The sequence below is a fragment of the Squalius cephalus genome (assembly GCF_949319135.1).
Source record: "Squalius cephalus genome assembly, chromosome: 17".
NCBI classification, from domain to species: domain Eukaryota; kingdom Metazoa; phylum Chordata; class Actinopteri; order Cypriniformes; family Leuciscidae; genus Squalius; species Squalius cephalus.
Window position 1 is genome coordinate 19,708,551 of NC_137138.1, and position 14,569 is coordinate 19,723,119.

At 36.1% G+C, this 14,569-nt stretch overlaps 2 protein-coding genes across 7 annotated transcripts in view; both read left to right on the forward strand.

Moving 5' to 3' along the window:
* ppp3ca (protein phosphatase 3, catalytic subunit, alpha isozyme) overlaps positions 1 to 5,013 on the forward strand; it is a 48,939-nt gene extending 43,926 nt beyond the window's left edge. For both annotated transcript variants that reach the window (XM_079847839.1, XM_079847840.1), the window contains one exon: positions 4,256 to 5,013. In XM_079847839.1, coding sequence (XP_079703965.1) covers positions 4,256 to 4,434 — 179 coding nt within the window. In that variant the 3' untranslated portion in view covers positions 4,435 to 5,013. The remainder of the gene's footprint in view (positions 1 to 4,255) is intronic.
* A 1,461-nt stretch (positions 5,014 to 6,474) lies between these two features.
* ecscr (endothelial cell surface expressed chemotaxis and apoptosis regulator) lies at positions 6,475 to 13,779 on the forward strand. Of its 5 annotated transcripts, none has more exons than XM_079898269.1 (10): positions 6,475 to 6,823; positions 7,240 to 7,308; positions 9,615 to 9,734; positions 9,836 to 9,880; positions 10,041 to 10,136; positions 11,061 to 11,177; positions 11,247 to 11,345; positions 11,443 to 11,476; positions 12,417 to 12,487; positions 12,621 to 13,779. In XM_079898269.1, exons 1-10 carry the CDS (start codon positions 6,763 to 6,765, stop codon positions 12,719 to 12,721), a joined length of 813 nt encoding a protein of 270 aa, XP_079754395.1. In that variant the 5' UTR covers positions 6,475 to 6,762; the 3' UTR covers positions 12,722 to 13,779. The 5 variants fall into 5 exon arrangements, with proteins under 5 accessions (XP_079754395.1, XP_079754397.1, XP_079754398.1 ...); XM_079898271.1 differs by having other exon boundaries at positions 6,482 to 6,823; positions 12,627 to 13,773; XM_079898270.1 differs by having other exon boundaries at positions 6,619 to 6,823; positions 9,618 to 9,734.
* The last annotated feature ends 790 nt before the right edge of the window (positions 13,780 to 14,569 follow it).

Here is a 14,569-nt window from a genome sequence, read left to right on the forward strand (position 1 = left end):
ACTGTTTTCAAATAATCTGACATAGCCTAAATTGCTTACTGGTTAACAATGTGGCTGTGTCCGAAACACAAGGCAGCTGCCTTATTGCCCACTCAGTCGATGACTAAACAGACAGCACCTAAGGAAGTGATTTCACGCAGACTTCCAAAGCACCATAACATCACATTGAATGACCCAAAAAAAATTAATGTGATCTTTAGAGATATGTAAGCAAATTTTCACTGCCGGGCTCATTTTCACACACACACAAAAAATATAGATTTATACATTACCATTAAAAAGTTTGGGGTCAGTAAGATTAAAATAAACACTTTTATTTAACAAGGATGCATTCAATTGTTCAACAGTTAATTCAAATTGTAATAATATTTTATAGTATTACTGTTTTACCTGTATTTTTGATCAAATAAATGCCTTGGTTACTCTAAGCTTTTGAATGATAGTGTATATTTACATGTATAATGTTATATTTGTAACTTTACCTGTATAATGCTTACATTTTTAATTTTATTTTTATTTAAAAATATTATTTATTGTACATTTTTCAGGAATACTAGAAAAAAAAGGCAATAAAAGCTCTTCAGCTCTTCACTCTTATCTTCAATAAGAGTTCTTCAAGACAGCAATTAATTTAAAATGGCATCCATGGCATAACATTACTGATTGGTTTGAAATTTTCAACACATTCTTACTATCTGACCATGCCTATCACAAGCCCAGGTCAGCCATCCTTATTGTTGAGCCCTGCACTGACTACAGTATGTGTTTCTCAGTTAATATGCATCTAGACATTGACAACAAGAAAAAAAAAAAAACATTTATGAATTAATTTACTTCTTTGAACTGCTCCGTCAGCCAGCCTTTTCCACCAACCGTCAAATTGCATGCAGAAAGGCATGGAAGGACGCATCTACTGAATGCTGCCCTTAAAAACAAACCAGATGAAGGCATCTTAATATATTAGGATTCAAATTTGCCTTGATGCCTTCCTCCCCCCCTATATTGCATGCAAATGCAGTGTTTTTTTTAGTTTTTTCTTTTTTTTTTTTAGTTTTAGACACAGCCATTATGCAAGTCAGGCATCACAAGATCCTATTTGTATATCATTTTTATTAACAGCAACAGCAATTTAACCAGATATCTGCCGTGCCCTTTTTGAGTGGTGACATTAAGGGAACATTCCTTTTATATCTTGCATGATGGTTTGAAGTAGCATCTAAACTGGAGGCATGATTTTTTGATGTGGTATGTCGGGCGCTGCATTTCCTCTGGCCCTCATGGTTCAAGTGTGGGCATAGCATGTGATTAACCGCAATCAGGAACTCTCAGCCAACCAGAATGTGTTCCTCTTCTGCAACCTCTCACTTTCTGAGACCAGCTCACCTCAGTGATACACAAATGGATGGACACAAGGGGTTTGGATACTGCTTTCTTTTTCTACAGTTAATCGGTTGACAAATAAAGACAGAGCTACTGTGAGCTACGAGGGTTGTTAGTCTATGGTAAATGCTTCTCTTGAAACCGGCAGCCTGCAATATTTCAAATTATTTTTTTAAATAATCATGTTTAACAGCTGAATTTGTGGTGAAAAACTACATCACCCATGATGCTGTACAGAAAATTCCACCAATCAGAGTCATGACAAGAAAATAGCCTCAAAAGAGCTTGCAGGAAACGCCCTCTCACTTGAAGCACTGCTAATTACATTATCAAGTCGGTTTCTCTACGCTCTCAAAATAGTTAAAAATTTGTAGTTTTTTCTCTCATTAAAGCCGTTAACCTTTGTTGTTGTTTTTTTGGTCCAATTTTCAAATACTTTTTTGCTTCAAAGCAAAGTGTACGATGTTGTGATTCACCTCGTAGCTGGTTGGTTTGGTTCGTGGCTTATAACACTTTAACGAAGACTTTTTAAAAATCCCTATGGGAAAAATAAATGGAAAAAATATTTCCGGAACCAATGCCTCTTAAAAACTATTTGATGGGCACTGTTGCATTCTAGGAAACGCAACTGATGCATGACTATAAAAGCATTTACAAATTAGTTACTAAATTTTTTTTTTTTTTTTTTTTAAATATAAGTGAATATAGATATTTTAAATATTATACATTTTAACATTTAAAATAATTTTTAGTATGTGTGTAATAAAAATATGCTAAATATAAGTGAATTTAACTTATTCTTTATGTCAATTTTAAGTCATTTGTTAAAGTGCCCCTATTATGGTTTTTCGAATATTCCGAAAGTGCACAATAAATAAAGCTATTTTCTCCCAAAATAAAGAATCGACTCTGAACCGATTCAAATCCCACTGCGTTAAGGTTCTTTGTCACTAGAAGATACATTTGCATAATGCCTGCCTATATTGTACGTTGTCTGCCGGCGAACTTGTCCCGCCCTCAAACACGTTATTTTACTGACAACTACTTCTCAAATTTTAGAGTTCTATGTGGGATTTGCAAAATGCTTGCACTTGAAAGATGGGTCAGTACCCAGTTTATTTGGATCAGATTGCTCCATTTTGTTGATTGGTCTACCACAAGTTTGTTGATGAACATACACTTGTTAATGCTGATGGTGAGGAATTACAGTTGCAACATCTCATAATGTACATGAAACTGAGTAGCGTATCACTGAGAAACGTCCTGCTTGAGTCGTCCTTGCGATGGAGGTTCAGATTGAATAACTAGTTCTTCCAATATTTCACCATCAGACTCACGTTCGAATTGATATGGTAAAATCGACTTCATCGTTACTGTCTTTACAGTTTGTCTTTATACATACTGTACAATCGGCAAGGACTGAGAAAGCCTCCGGAGCTGAAGTTCAGTTATGGTAATGGGCGTTTCGCTTCTGACAAGCGCTTTAGGGGCAAGTCACTTGACGAGTCTTTTGCGCACTCAAGTTTATTATATTAAATGTAGATGCGCCACAAGCGCGCTCAAATAGAGAACGACACCATCCCGTCGCGCTCGTTTTTTTCAGGCACATCAACACCGCATCGAGATTTCTTCTTTTCAGAAGAAAAGGCCGCATGAAAAGATGAATGAACAGCGGATATTACATGTAGGCTTACAGGGTGGGTTTTTATTGTTCATCTCACTAAATATATCTAGTAGTAGAGCTATTGCAAGGGATGGAAATCCATTTATCCTTTGCTGAAACTTCATCGTCTTCATGGAGAAGCGGCTCATGATTGCTTAGCCATAGCAGACACCACAGGAGCACAAGCTCCTTAGCACGCTTTTGAAAAGAGGAGAAATCGGTGCAGCCTGCGTTTTCCTCGCAATTTTAGACGTGACATGTGAAAAGCCACTGAAGTGGTAGACCAGTCGTAACAGACTGGGCCGTCTGGCCAATCAGAGCAGAGTAGCTTGCAGAAAGGCGGGATTTAGAGAGACTGATTCATCCTACGAGTCGTTTGAGAATCATTGAAAAATGTGGTGATGTGCAATATATATTATGAGAAAATGAAATAGTTTTTTGACCTTTGATGCATGTAAACCTGTTGTAGGAGACTCCAAAACAAAATTAGGAACCTTTAAAATAGCATAATAGGGGCACTTTAATGCTTTATTTTGTTCCACTTAGTTTTAGTTTTTTTTTTATGATTTAAACAGCTTTAAATATGTCTATTTATTTCTCAATTTAATAAGTCATTTACCAATTTCTTTATTTATTAATTAATAAATTGACAATCGATTCCTTTATTTGAGTTATTTTCATCTATTATTCCTCCATAGAATATATTTTGAATATTCAAGATATACACAACTGTTCAAAAGTTTGGGATTGGTAAGATTTTTTAAATGTTTTTTAAATGAGTCTCTTATGCTCAAGGCTGAATTTATTTGATAAAAAATACAGTAAAAACAGTAATATAGTGAAATATTATTGGAATGTAAAATATATAATAACTGAATTATTATAATAATAAAAATAACTGTTTTCTATTTTAATATATTTTATTTTAATGTATTCATGTGATGGCAAAGCTAAATTTACAGCATCATGAAATCTTCAGAAATCATTCTAATATGCTGATTTCCTGCTTGTTGTGCTGCTTAATATTTTAAACTGCGATACAATCTGAATAAAATGATTAATTTCTTTTTTTTATCATACTGACCCCAAACTTTTGAATGGTGGTGTATATATAAACTAGTTTATCAGACTCTAATAAAGAGAAATGATGTAGTGGCTGATGAGAACCAAGAGTCTTGCTGTTCATTATGGGCTTTTCCCGTCTCTCTACAGCCATCCGCGGCTTCTCTCCACAGCACAAAATCAGCAGTTTCGCGGAGGCTAAAGGTCTGGACCGCATCAATGAGCGCATGCCACCCCGCAAGGACGGGGTCAACCACGTGGGCCAATCCATGGGCAAGATGAACGTGTCGGAGACCAACGGCACCGACGACAACAGTAACATCCAGTGATGAAATGGCTGCCCACTCACCTGCACCTGAGTCCATGCCACCGCCACGACGCATGGCAGGACAATGCCAAACTTGTGATTTAAGGCCTCCTGCTTCCAACAAACACCCAATGACATCACCTACACATCCCTCCCTGCTCCAATGTCCAATTAGAGAACCAAACTATCTTAAATGTGTCACTGAAAAGGGGGAGACTGTTTTCTTGCTGTCAGCTTGCTGCTTGCAATTTTTCGAAGCGGATACCTTGCCGACGGCAAGTTTCTGCCTTTTTTTGGGAGTGTTGAATGGGAAGGAGGGGTGGGAGGGGGGGTGATATGCCTGTCAAGGGCTGAAAGTGTCTTTATCAGAGAGGGGGCGGTCTCAGTTCCTTTCCGACTCCACCCACAGACCAAGTGGGCGGGGTTTAGGAACTCTCTTAAGCCTGATCCATCCGGTTCGTCGGTGCGGGTGATGAGCCTGTACTGGTTCCATGCACACTTTTTTTCCTCTTTTCTTCATGGTCCCATCTCATAATGAAATGATCTCACTGTTGATGATGTTTTGCTACTAGTATTAATAAATATACAAATTTGAAATGACAAAAAAACGAAAAAATCTTTGTAAGAAAGGACATTTAACGACAAAACCTGTACATTTTATTACTTGCGATGCAATCTTACCTGGGGGGTTTTATTTCTTGATTTGGTTTTTGGTAAGATGCCATGAAGCAGTAGAAGAGATGAGCGGTTCTGCTTGTCCACTGTAGACACTCGTTCAACCGTTTGGATTGAAGAAAATCCGCAGCGGGAAATCCAGCTCGACCTTTGGCGCCACCTTCCTGATTGTTTCTCACTTGCCTGTATCTCAAGAGAGAGAATGCACATAGTACATTTCGCAAGTCAAATAAATATTATATATAAATATATATATAAATATATTTAAATATACGATTATTAACAATGGTCGAGGACAATGATTTTTAACAGCATCTATGGTACTGAACGCATCAGTGCATGCAACTAAGTTCCTTATTGATATGTGAAATTATAATTGTGATGTGTTTCAATATAGTAGACTTGAATTATTTCCCTTCAAATTATATTTGTAAAGGTCTAGTTTGTTTTTATATCTCTATAAATAGATATGATTTTGTAATCTTTTATTTCATTTCTTTTTTCTTTTTTTCTTCTTTTTTTTCATCAATATCATTTTATTATTGTTGATTTTATTTTTGTATAGTTTCTCTGTACAGGCACTGACGCTCTTTCCGAGGTGTTTTTTCGTCATCTTTCGTTCTTTCTTTTGGTTCTCTCTGTTCAGTTGGTGTACAGAAGTTGTTCAGTTGTGTGAATGAACATATTACTCAGTGAAAAGCAACATTCAGGCTGCCAAAGCATGATCGCATGGTTTATTCAAATGTAAACTAATTGGACACGAGGAAAATACAGTGTCTCACGTTGAAGAGGAAAACTATATTATCATTATGACTCTTGATGATCTTCTTATTATTCTTACAAGTAAGCTTACAGTTCTTTCATTTCCACTGTTTTCTGATCCTTGTTTGGTCCAGACGTGGTTTATTTCAAAGAAGGAATTTTATGGATTTGTGACTATTTTTCTTGTAATTTTCTCTGGAACTAAGTTTTCGCATTTGACTTCCTAAATGAAAACACATATTGTAAGCATGCCCTATGGGACAAATCACTTTTTTTACTCTTGAATAAAATATGCATGAACTAATCATGTCTTTCCCTTGGTTTAATGGTCCCCTGGTTAATGCTGGTTTGAAAAAAAAATGTTAATGTATTCATTTATTATTCTCATTTAAGAAAAGCAAACTGATTTTTCGACAGACAATCAAGAATGAACATGTCATTTTAGATGTAATATTAATGTTTAGAAATGCAAAGACCATAGTATGCATAAGGTTCTTCATAGGAACTGCTAAGTTTCAAACGCTCAACTTATGAGAGCTTTTTTCCATGAAGGCATTCCACCTGTTTCCTGCTATTCTTCCACAGGAAACTTCCACAGGGGCCACAGTAACTTCTCCCTGAAACCAGAGCTCAGCGCCCACTGACACACACCCATACACACGCTTCCCAGCAGGGCTTTGTATTACTATGTGCTTTTCCTCATGTGTTAATATTATACAAAACAGGAAACAGATTTGGACATACTGGTTCATACTTCAGCCATAATCACTTGCTCAAGAACATTTCCATACAGTTTTTCTGCTTTGTCGTTTTCATACACATTTAATTATTGTAATTATATCCTGATATCTGAGATACATATACGGCTGGTTCGGTGTAGACGGATGAGAGTAAAACCCATCTGGATTGAGCCATGGAGCTGCTTCTCTTTCTTCTCATTCTCATGATTGCATCTTCATCCATCATTTCAGCCGGTAAGTGTCAGTTTATTTATGTGTGTGTGTGTATATATATATTTATATATCATATATGATCACTGTGACTTTGCCATCATATCAACATTTTGCTGATCCTGGAACAAATTTTTTGTCTGAACGTGTAGTCCTAACCCTACCCTATCCCCACCCCTAAACCTAATGCGACCCGTAAGTTATCCCTAAAATCAGAAGGGAATGATAGGTGAATAACACTGATGGTTGTAAGTCTAAACTTGAGAAACTGTACTTGCCCCTCAAATCTAATTGGTTGATTAGAATGTTGATTAAGGAACATTGCACTTGGTGAAATTACCACTATATATATATGTAATTACCACTATATACCACTAATGTATATATATATATATATATATATATATAATGAATGTATGTTTTCCATGGGACCTGCTCAGGAAATGACACAAATCTTGCAAGTCCAAACACAACTGCTTCAACTCCATGGTCTGTAGATTCAAGTACAGGTGAGTTATATTGTCTATGAATCTCAGTAACAACATTTTCAATTCAAACAAGAATTTACCATATTAATGATGTTTGAGCATATATTGAACAATTACGAACCATCATATTACCATTGTTTAGATAATAGCAATAGATAAATGTCCGATAACGTGCTTTCTAAATGTACCTGTGATGGTGTACTTTATATGAACCAATTACACATTAAGCAGAAGATGTCATTATTTTAGTTAGTTTAGTTTATCCTTTCTTGTCTCTATTAGGATAATTTTTTTCTTGGGCAATCGAATATTGCTTTAGCATGTATATAATTTATATAATATACAAATAAAATAACTATAATATAACTATAAAATACTAAATATATATATGTGGTGGTCAAAATTGATGGCACCCCTGATAAATATAAAAAACGGCTGTAAAAAATAAATCTGCATTGTTTATCCTTTTGATCTTTCCTTCAAAAAATTCACAAAATTCTAACCTTTCATTGAAGTAAAAGAATTGAAAGTGGGGGTAAATCACATTATAAAATAAATGTTTTTCTCCAAAACACGCTGGCCATAATTGTTGGCACCCTGTTATTAAATACTTTTTGCAACCTCCTTTTGCCAAGATAACTGCTCTGAGTTTTCTTCTATAATGCCTGATGAGTTTGGAGAACACCTGACAAGAGATCAGAGTCCATTCCTCCATACAGAATCTCTCCAGATCCTTCAGATTCCCAGATCCATGTTGGTGCTTCTTCTGTTCAGTTCACTCCACTCATCAGGTCAGGAAACTGGGACGGTCATGGCAGAAGCTTCATTTTGTGCTCAGTTACCCATTTTTGTGTTGATTTTGATGTTTGTTTTGGACCGTTGTCCTGATGGAAGATCCAACCCCGGCCCATTATAAGATTTCTAGCAGAGGCTGTCAGGTTTTGATTTTTTATCTGTTGGTATTTGCTAGAATCCATAATACCATGTATCTGAACAAGAGGACCTCCAGCAAATAAATAGGCCCACAACATATAAGATCCAGCAGTATATTTAACCGTAGGCATGGGGTACTCTTCATCCCTGTTTGCACCAAATACATCTGGTGGGTTTGCTGCCAAAAAGCCTTTTTTTTTTTTTTTTACATCTGACCACAGAATCCGGTCCCTTTTGAAGATCCAGCCATGTCTGACAACTGAATATGCTGGAGTTTATTTTTGGAGGAGCGAGGAGGATTTTTCTTGAAACCCTCCCAAACAACATGTGGGGATGTAGGGGTTGTTTGATATTTTTTTTTTAGATTTTCTGACCCCCAAGACTCAAGTAATCTCTGCAATTCTCCATCTGTGATCCTTGAAGAGTCTTTGGCCGCTCAAACTTTCCTCCTCACCGTCCATTAAGACAGTATAGACACACGTCCTCTTCCTGGCAGATTCGTAACATCTTTAGTTGATTGTAACTTCTTAATTATTGCCCTGATGGTCAAAATGGGGATTTTCAATTCTTTAGATATTTTCTTACAGCCACTTTCTATTTTGTGAAGCTCAACAATCTTTTGCTGCACATCAGAACTATATTCTTTGGTTTTACTCATTGTGATGGATAATTCAGGGAATTTGGCCTTTGTGTTTCCTCATATTTAAACTCCTGTGAAACAAGAAGTCATAGCTGGACAATTTCATGTTCCTAGTCTCCCTGGTGTGCTAAATAAAGGTAAATATTAATGGGAAAATACTTCAGAGATATTTTTCTCATAAAAAATTCTAGGGGTGCCAACAATTATAGCCAGTGTGTTTTGGAGAAAAACATTTATTTCATAATGTGATTTACCCCCCAATTTCAATTCTTTTACTTCAATGAAAGGTTAGATTTTTGTGAATTTTTTGAAGGAAAGATCAAAAGGATAAACAATGCAGATTTATTTTTTACAGCCATTTTTTTATCATATTTATCAGGGGTGCCATCAATTTTGACCACCGCTGTATATATATACACACAGTAGTCAACATTTGAAGTGGATCAAAACCTTTCATCAAAGTTATACATGAATTTTGAACAACAGCCATTCTTCAACTTTGATTAACTTTTTTGATCCACTTCAAATGTTGACTACTGTATATAGGTATGTAAGTCCCTACAGTTAAGCCCGTAATGAAAATAAGGTATATTATTATTTGGTATGTTTCTCTGTTCTGTTTCCAGGTTTAAATAAAATGTTGAATCCCAAATTTTCATTATGGTCTCAGACCCTTCTGCATATTCTCAGTTCACTTGTAAATTATATTTATCCCTATCTTGATTTAAATGTATCTGTCTTAATTTTATTTCAGCAGTCCAAACTGAAAAAACAGTGTCTTCTACTTTTTCATCTCAACATGTGGATGGCATAACCAGGCTCACCTCAAAAACTGTCGGCACAACCACAGCTCCTTTATCTCCCGGGCACACAGGTAAGGCACAAATATAACTTCAGTTAATGTAAATATACTGTATAGTTTGCACATCAGCTCATTCAGCTCACACACTGAACCCTGTACCTCTGTTTCTCCAGGCAGTACTGACGGATCCAGCCTCGCTCCTTCAATTAGGCCATCAGGTAGTAATTATTAACCTCTTTTAATTAGAATATTCAGAACATGGGAGAAGATTTTGACTTTTCGTGGTGTCTGTAATCTTGCTTATCTACTAGTGAAGTTCTTTCTTTGAACTGTGAGGATATCACAATAAATGTTATGAAAAGTGTGTATTCATTACAGGAAAGTCCGTGATTACCAGCTTTACATTTACACCACCAAAATTCTACATAGACACAACTCTAAATGCCATCTCATCCCCAGCGGCCAAAACAACAGGTTTTACCTCCTTCTTCTGGCTTTTCCACCCAACAATTCTTATTTACTGAAATATGAACAATAAGTATTAAAGGTGCAGTAAGTGATTTCTGAGAAACGCTGCTGATATTTGAATTCACCAAAACAAACACACCCCTACCCAAGAGGACCACACCCCTATCTTGATAGCTCCTCCCCCAAATTCACAAACATGCTATGCAACACAGGCACCTCCCCCTTATGAGGGGAGACACGCCCCTTACTGCTGATTGGCTACAAGTGTGTTTTGGCACTCTGATCCACTTTCAACAGCTTTTCTCAGAAATCACTCACTGCACCTTTAAGTGTAAAATGAAATGGACATGATATAATTCGTTCAAGAATTTTCAAAAAAATAAAAAATAAATCTAACGTTCCCATTAAGTTATAAAAACATTATTTCTCATTGTTTTCTGAACGTTCAAAACATCCAGCTGTTTTTAAAATGCTTTTAAAAAATCTTGATTATACAAATGTAAGGGAACATTCCATTTGATCATTTTGCACACATTATGGGAATGTTATTTTTAAATTTTCTAATAAATTTACATGCACATCCAACTTATGTTTTGAGAAAATGAGGTAACATTTTAACAAACATTCTATTACCATTACTGGAATGATGTTTGTTCATATATTTGAGAGAACCTTGCCAGAACGTTAGCCAAAGTTCTGAGAATGTTCCCTTTTAGCTGGATGGTTGAATCCCTGGGTTTAAAATCAGTTTGATGATTTTAAATTCAAGTTGATGATACCCAATTTGAAAAGTATGGGGCATAAAATGTCTTTTGAAGAACATTGTATCCCTTATACTTTAAAGAATTGTTCATGTTGTACAGTAAAGTCTAGCATTTTCCATTTTAGACTACATTAAACTATTATTTCACATGTTTGCTCTATGTGCAGTGGGTGTTTCTGCACTTCCTAAGACTTCAACAACAGTTCATTCAAACATCAGCATGTCAGAGGTGACGGCAACACCTTCACAGGCACCAGACAGCAGTCTCACTATGCTCGCCTTTGGTAGGTTTTATACTGATATTCTCATGATGCACATTATTTCTTCTGCAGCATAATATTTCCTGTCTGCAGGTGTGATGAGTTTTATACTCATTTTAATTGTTGTCATGGTGATCTTGGTGACCACTATCAACCTCAGGGGACGGTGTAGAGATACCAGGCAGAACAAGGGTGGGTTTCTCTCTCATTCTGTCAGTTTTAAGATTACTTTTCAAAGCACACATGGCTACAAGCTTAAAATCAGTTTTGTTTTGGTTTTTGTTTATAGATGTTAAAAGCTATGACTCTGTGGTATCGGACAGGTGAGGACTCAAAAACCCACACACATAAATACAAAGTGCTGTCATGAGACTCTAGATGGCGCAGGCTAATAGGTCCTTAACTCTGCTTCCAATCACATAATTCTCTATAGACATTATGTGCCAGAGAAACGAGGGCGCAGCCATCTTTAGAATATTGTCTTTGAACTTCCGTTTTAGCGGTCGCTCTGTACATCTCTATGGCATTGTCCAGGAGTAATTAGCTTTTGAAGTGGATTTACTTAATGTAAAGATAACGAAAGTTATCATGAGGATTGTAATGTTTTAAGCAGATGTCTTAACAAATGTCAGTAGACCAGGAAGATTTTAAAACGAGCCGTTCATTCATAAATACGCAAGATCACTGTGAAAATACAGACCGGAAGACAACAGACAACGAGTGCAGCGCTGAAAAGGGGCGGGGTTACATAAGGTCTATAGGGCACAGCTGATTGGTTCCTGCTGTGTCAGTAGCCAATGAACTCACTGCTGAACCTTTAAATACTTGGTCAGCATTTGCTGTAGCAGTTGCAGCATGCTTTCAGAAACCCTCCATCTTCCCCAGCTCCACCTGTATAGATCTCCTATGGGTAATTTATGCTGTACAGCAGCAGCAGCATGTTTTACTTGCTCACAGCAGTGTGTCATGTATGTATTAACAGTAGCAAGTCCCGTACTTGCTCTACAGCAGAAACAGCAATAACCAGCAGCAGCGTAATAGATCTATTCCGCCAAGATCAAACATATCAACATTGTCATATCCATAACCATGCCAAAAAAACCCATGAGTTGTCATGACAGAACTGTGAATGTGCAGTTATCATCATAGCTTGTTTTATGTATATATAATATGATATAATAAGAATAAATAATATTATATACTGTCTTTAGATAACAGATCTGTTGAAAATTAATATAAACTACTGTCTCAATTTTGGTCAAGCAACTTGATCAGCAACTGTGAGAAAGAGAGCATCACTCTTGTCTCTGTGAGGACAATAAACACAGAAAACGGTAAGAACGTGCATTCCCTAAAATATTGTTGTGTATGTGACTAAAACAGGGAAAATAGCACCCCATTTGACATTATTGTAATATATGAAAGCGTAAATGTCCTACTGTGAGATTTCACCTCTATTCTCTCCAGATACAGATTCTCCTCAGATCTCTTCAGTTCACAGCACTATAGTGGACAATGAGGACCAAGAACTTACCAGAGACATGCTGGGCATCAAAGATGGAGTTTGAGTTCACTCATTCATTGTGCATGGAGATTGGAGGCTGCACACTTATTTTTGATATTTATAATGTTGATTGAATGTGAATTAATGTGCCTCTAATGATAGTCAGTGTACAGATCACACATTATGTTTATTGCATGTATTGCACTCCATATAAAAATATCATTATGTCTGCCATGCACTTAAATATTAAACATTTCTGTCAATTTTTGTTTCTCTTCTTTTTTTCAGATTAAAAAAGTGCATTTATGTCTATAATGTCAAGTATAAGTCAAAAAGGGAGATACTGAATATCTTGGTAATTATATGGTTCCAAGATAAAAGTCCAATTATACAATTAAAAAAAAAAAAACTAAAATAAATGACTTATTTTTTCCCCTGGGCAATAGCAGAGGTTTTTAAGGCTTTATGCATGCATGCATAGTGAATTTGATATATATTTATTTGTTTATTAGGTAAACATTTAAGTCATTTTGTCATGTCACTGTCCTGATCACCATTTCAGATGTTTATTTTGCGATAACGAACGGATGACTCTACATCATGGTTTTCAATATTGGTCCCGGAGGCTTACAGGGACCAATGTTAAAAATACGCACATTTTGTATGTCTCCCTTACCTAACACACCTGATTCAGATCAGCTCATTAGGAGAGGGCTCCATGAACTAAGGCTGCGTCTACACTAATCCAGATAGGCTACCTTTGTTTTTCTCTGTGTTTTGAACCAAAAGCTTGTTTTAATCAAATAATCTCAATCAAATTTTGCATAATCATAATAATTCTTCATTTACTGGAAACTTAGGTTACTTGAAATCTTAAGATTAAACGTCTTCATGTTTTATCGATTTATCACATGTCTTTGAAAATAAGTAATTGATCTGCATTTTTAATGTATGATTGTGCCATTTATATTGTGTGTAAATGATTAAGAGACTTTTTGATGTTTTGCTGGTCATTTACCAATAGTACACCTCCTGGATGGGGGTTCATCAGTGTCCTAGTGCTGCCTGAGCTTTGGTGGATTTAGGGCGATACAAATAAAAGATAAAACAGGCAAACATTCGAAACCTCCTCTTTTCTGCCTCTTCTTTGTCTTCTCCTCCCCTCTCTCCTTTCTCTCATGCCGGCCTCTCTCACCGATTCCTAGTTCCCACAGGGCGTCTCGTAAAGATGAGGATGAGCTCCGGCTTGAGGTCGGTGTGTGTCAGTGGTGTTCTGGGATTTACCCCCTGCACACACACACACACCTCCCTCCGCTTTCTCTTTACGAGATAGTCACTGTCCCATAACCAACAACACACCGTAAACTGTTGATAAAACAAACAATGTTAAATGTTAATGTCACTCATTTGATGAAAAGAGAGACCAAATACAGTTCTATTTTGTATTTTTACACTAACTAATGTTCTATTTATTACAACAAAGTATAGGCTACATTTCATTTCAAGTGTTTTATGCATATTTACATTTATTCCAAAATAATTACTAAAGGCAGTAACTATTTAAAAAAATATTTTCATGATTTGTTATCACAACATTTTATCTTTTGTCAAATCAACTTAGATAATTAATGTGGTTCAGATAACATAATATTTTGAGTGTATGTTAATTAAACCAATCCCCTTCATTGTATTAACTCAAATTTTTAATTTCAACGAACTCAACATTTTAAGGCAACCAGGTAACTTACTTTTTTTACGTTAAACCAACAATAACTTTTTACAGTGTATGATTAGATGATTATTTTTCACCTGAAGTTGTGTTTTTTTCTCACAGCCACACGAGGGTGGCAAACAGCGCTTTCATCATGAAAATTACTGTGTGTATCTGCATTAGCCTACCCTATACCAGCCT

Excerpts from the sequence above, each read along its gene's own strand:
- ecscr (XM_079898269.1), top strand. The coding sequence starts at position 6,763 with ATGGAGCTGCTTCTCTTTCTTCTCATTCTCATGATTGCATCTTCATCC. Across the intron at positions 7,309-9,614 it reads GTCTGTAGATTCAAGTACAG|CAGTCCAAACTGAAAAAACA; the intron begins GTGAGTTATATT and ends ATTTTATTTCAG. Across the intron at positions 9,881-10,040 it reads TCCTTCAATTAGGCCATCAG|GAAAGTCCGTGATTACCAGC; the intron begins GTAGTAATTATT and ends TATTCATTACAG.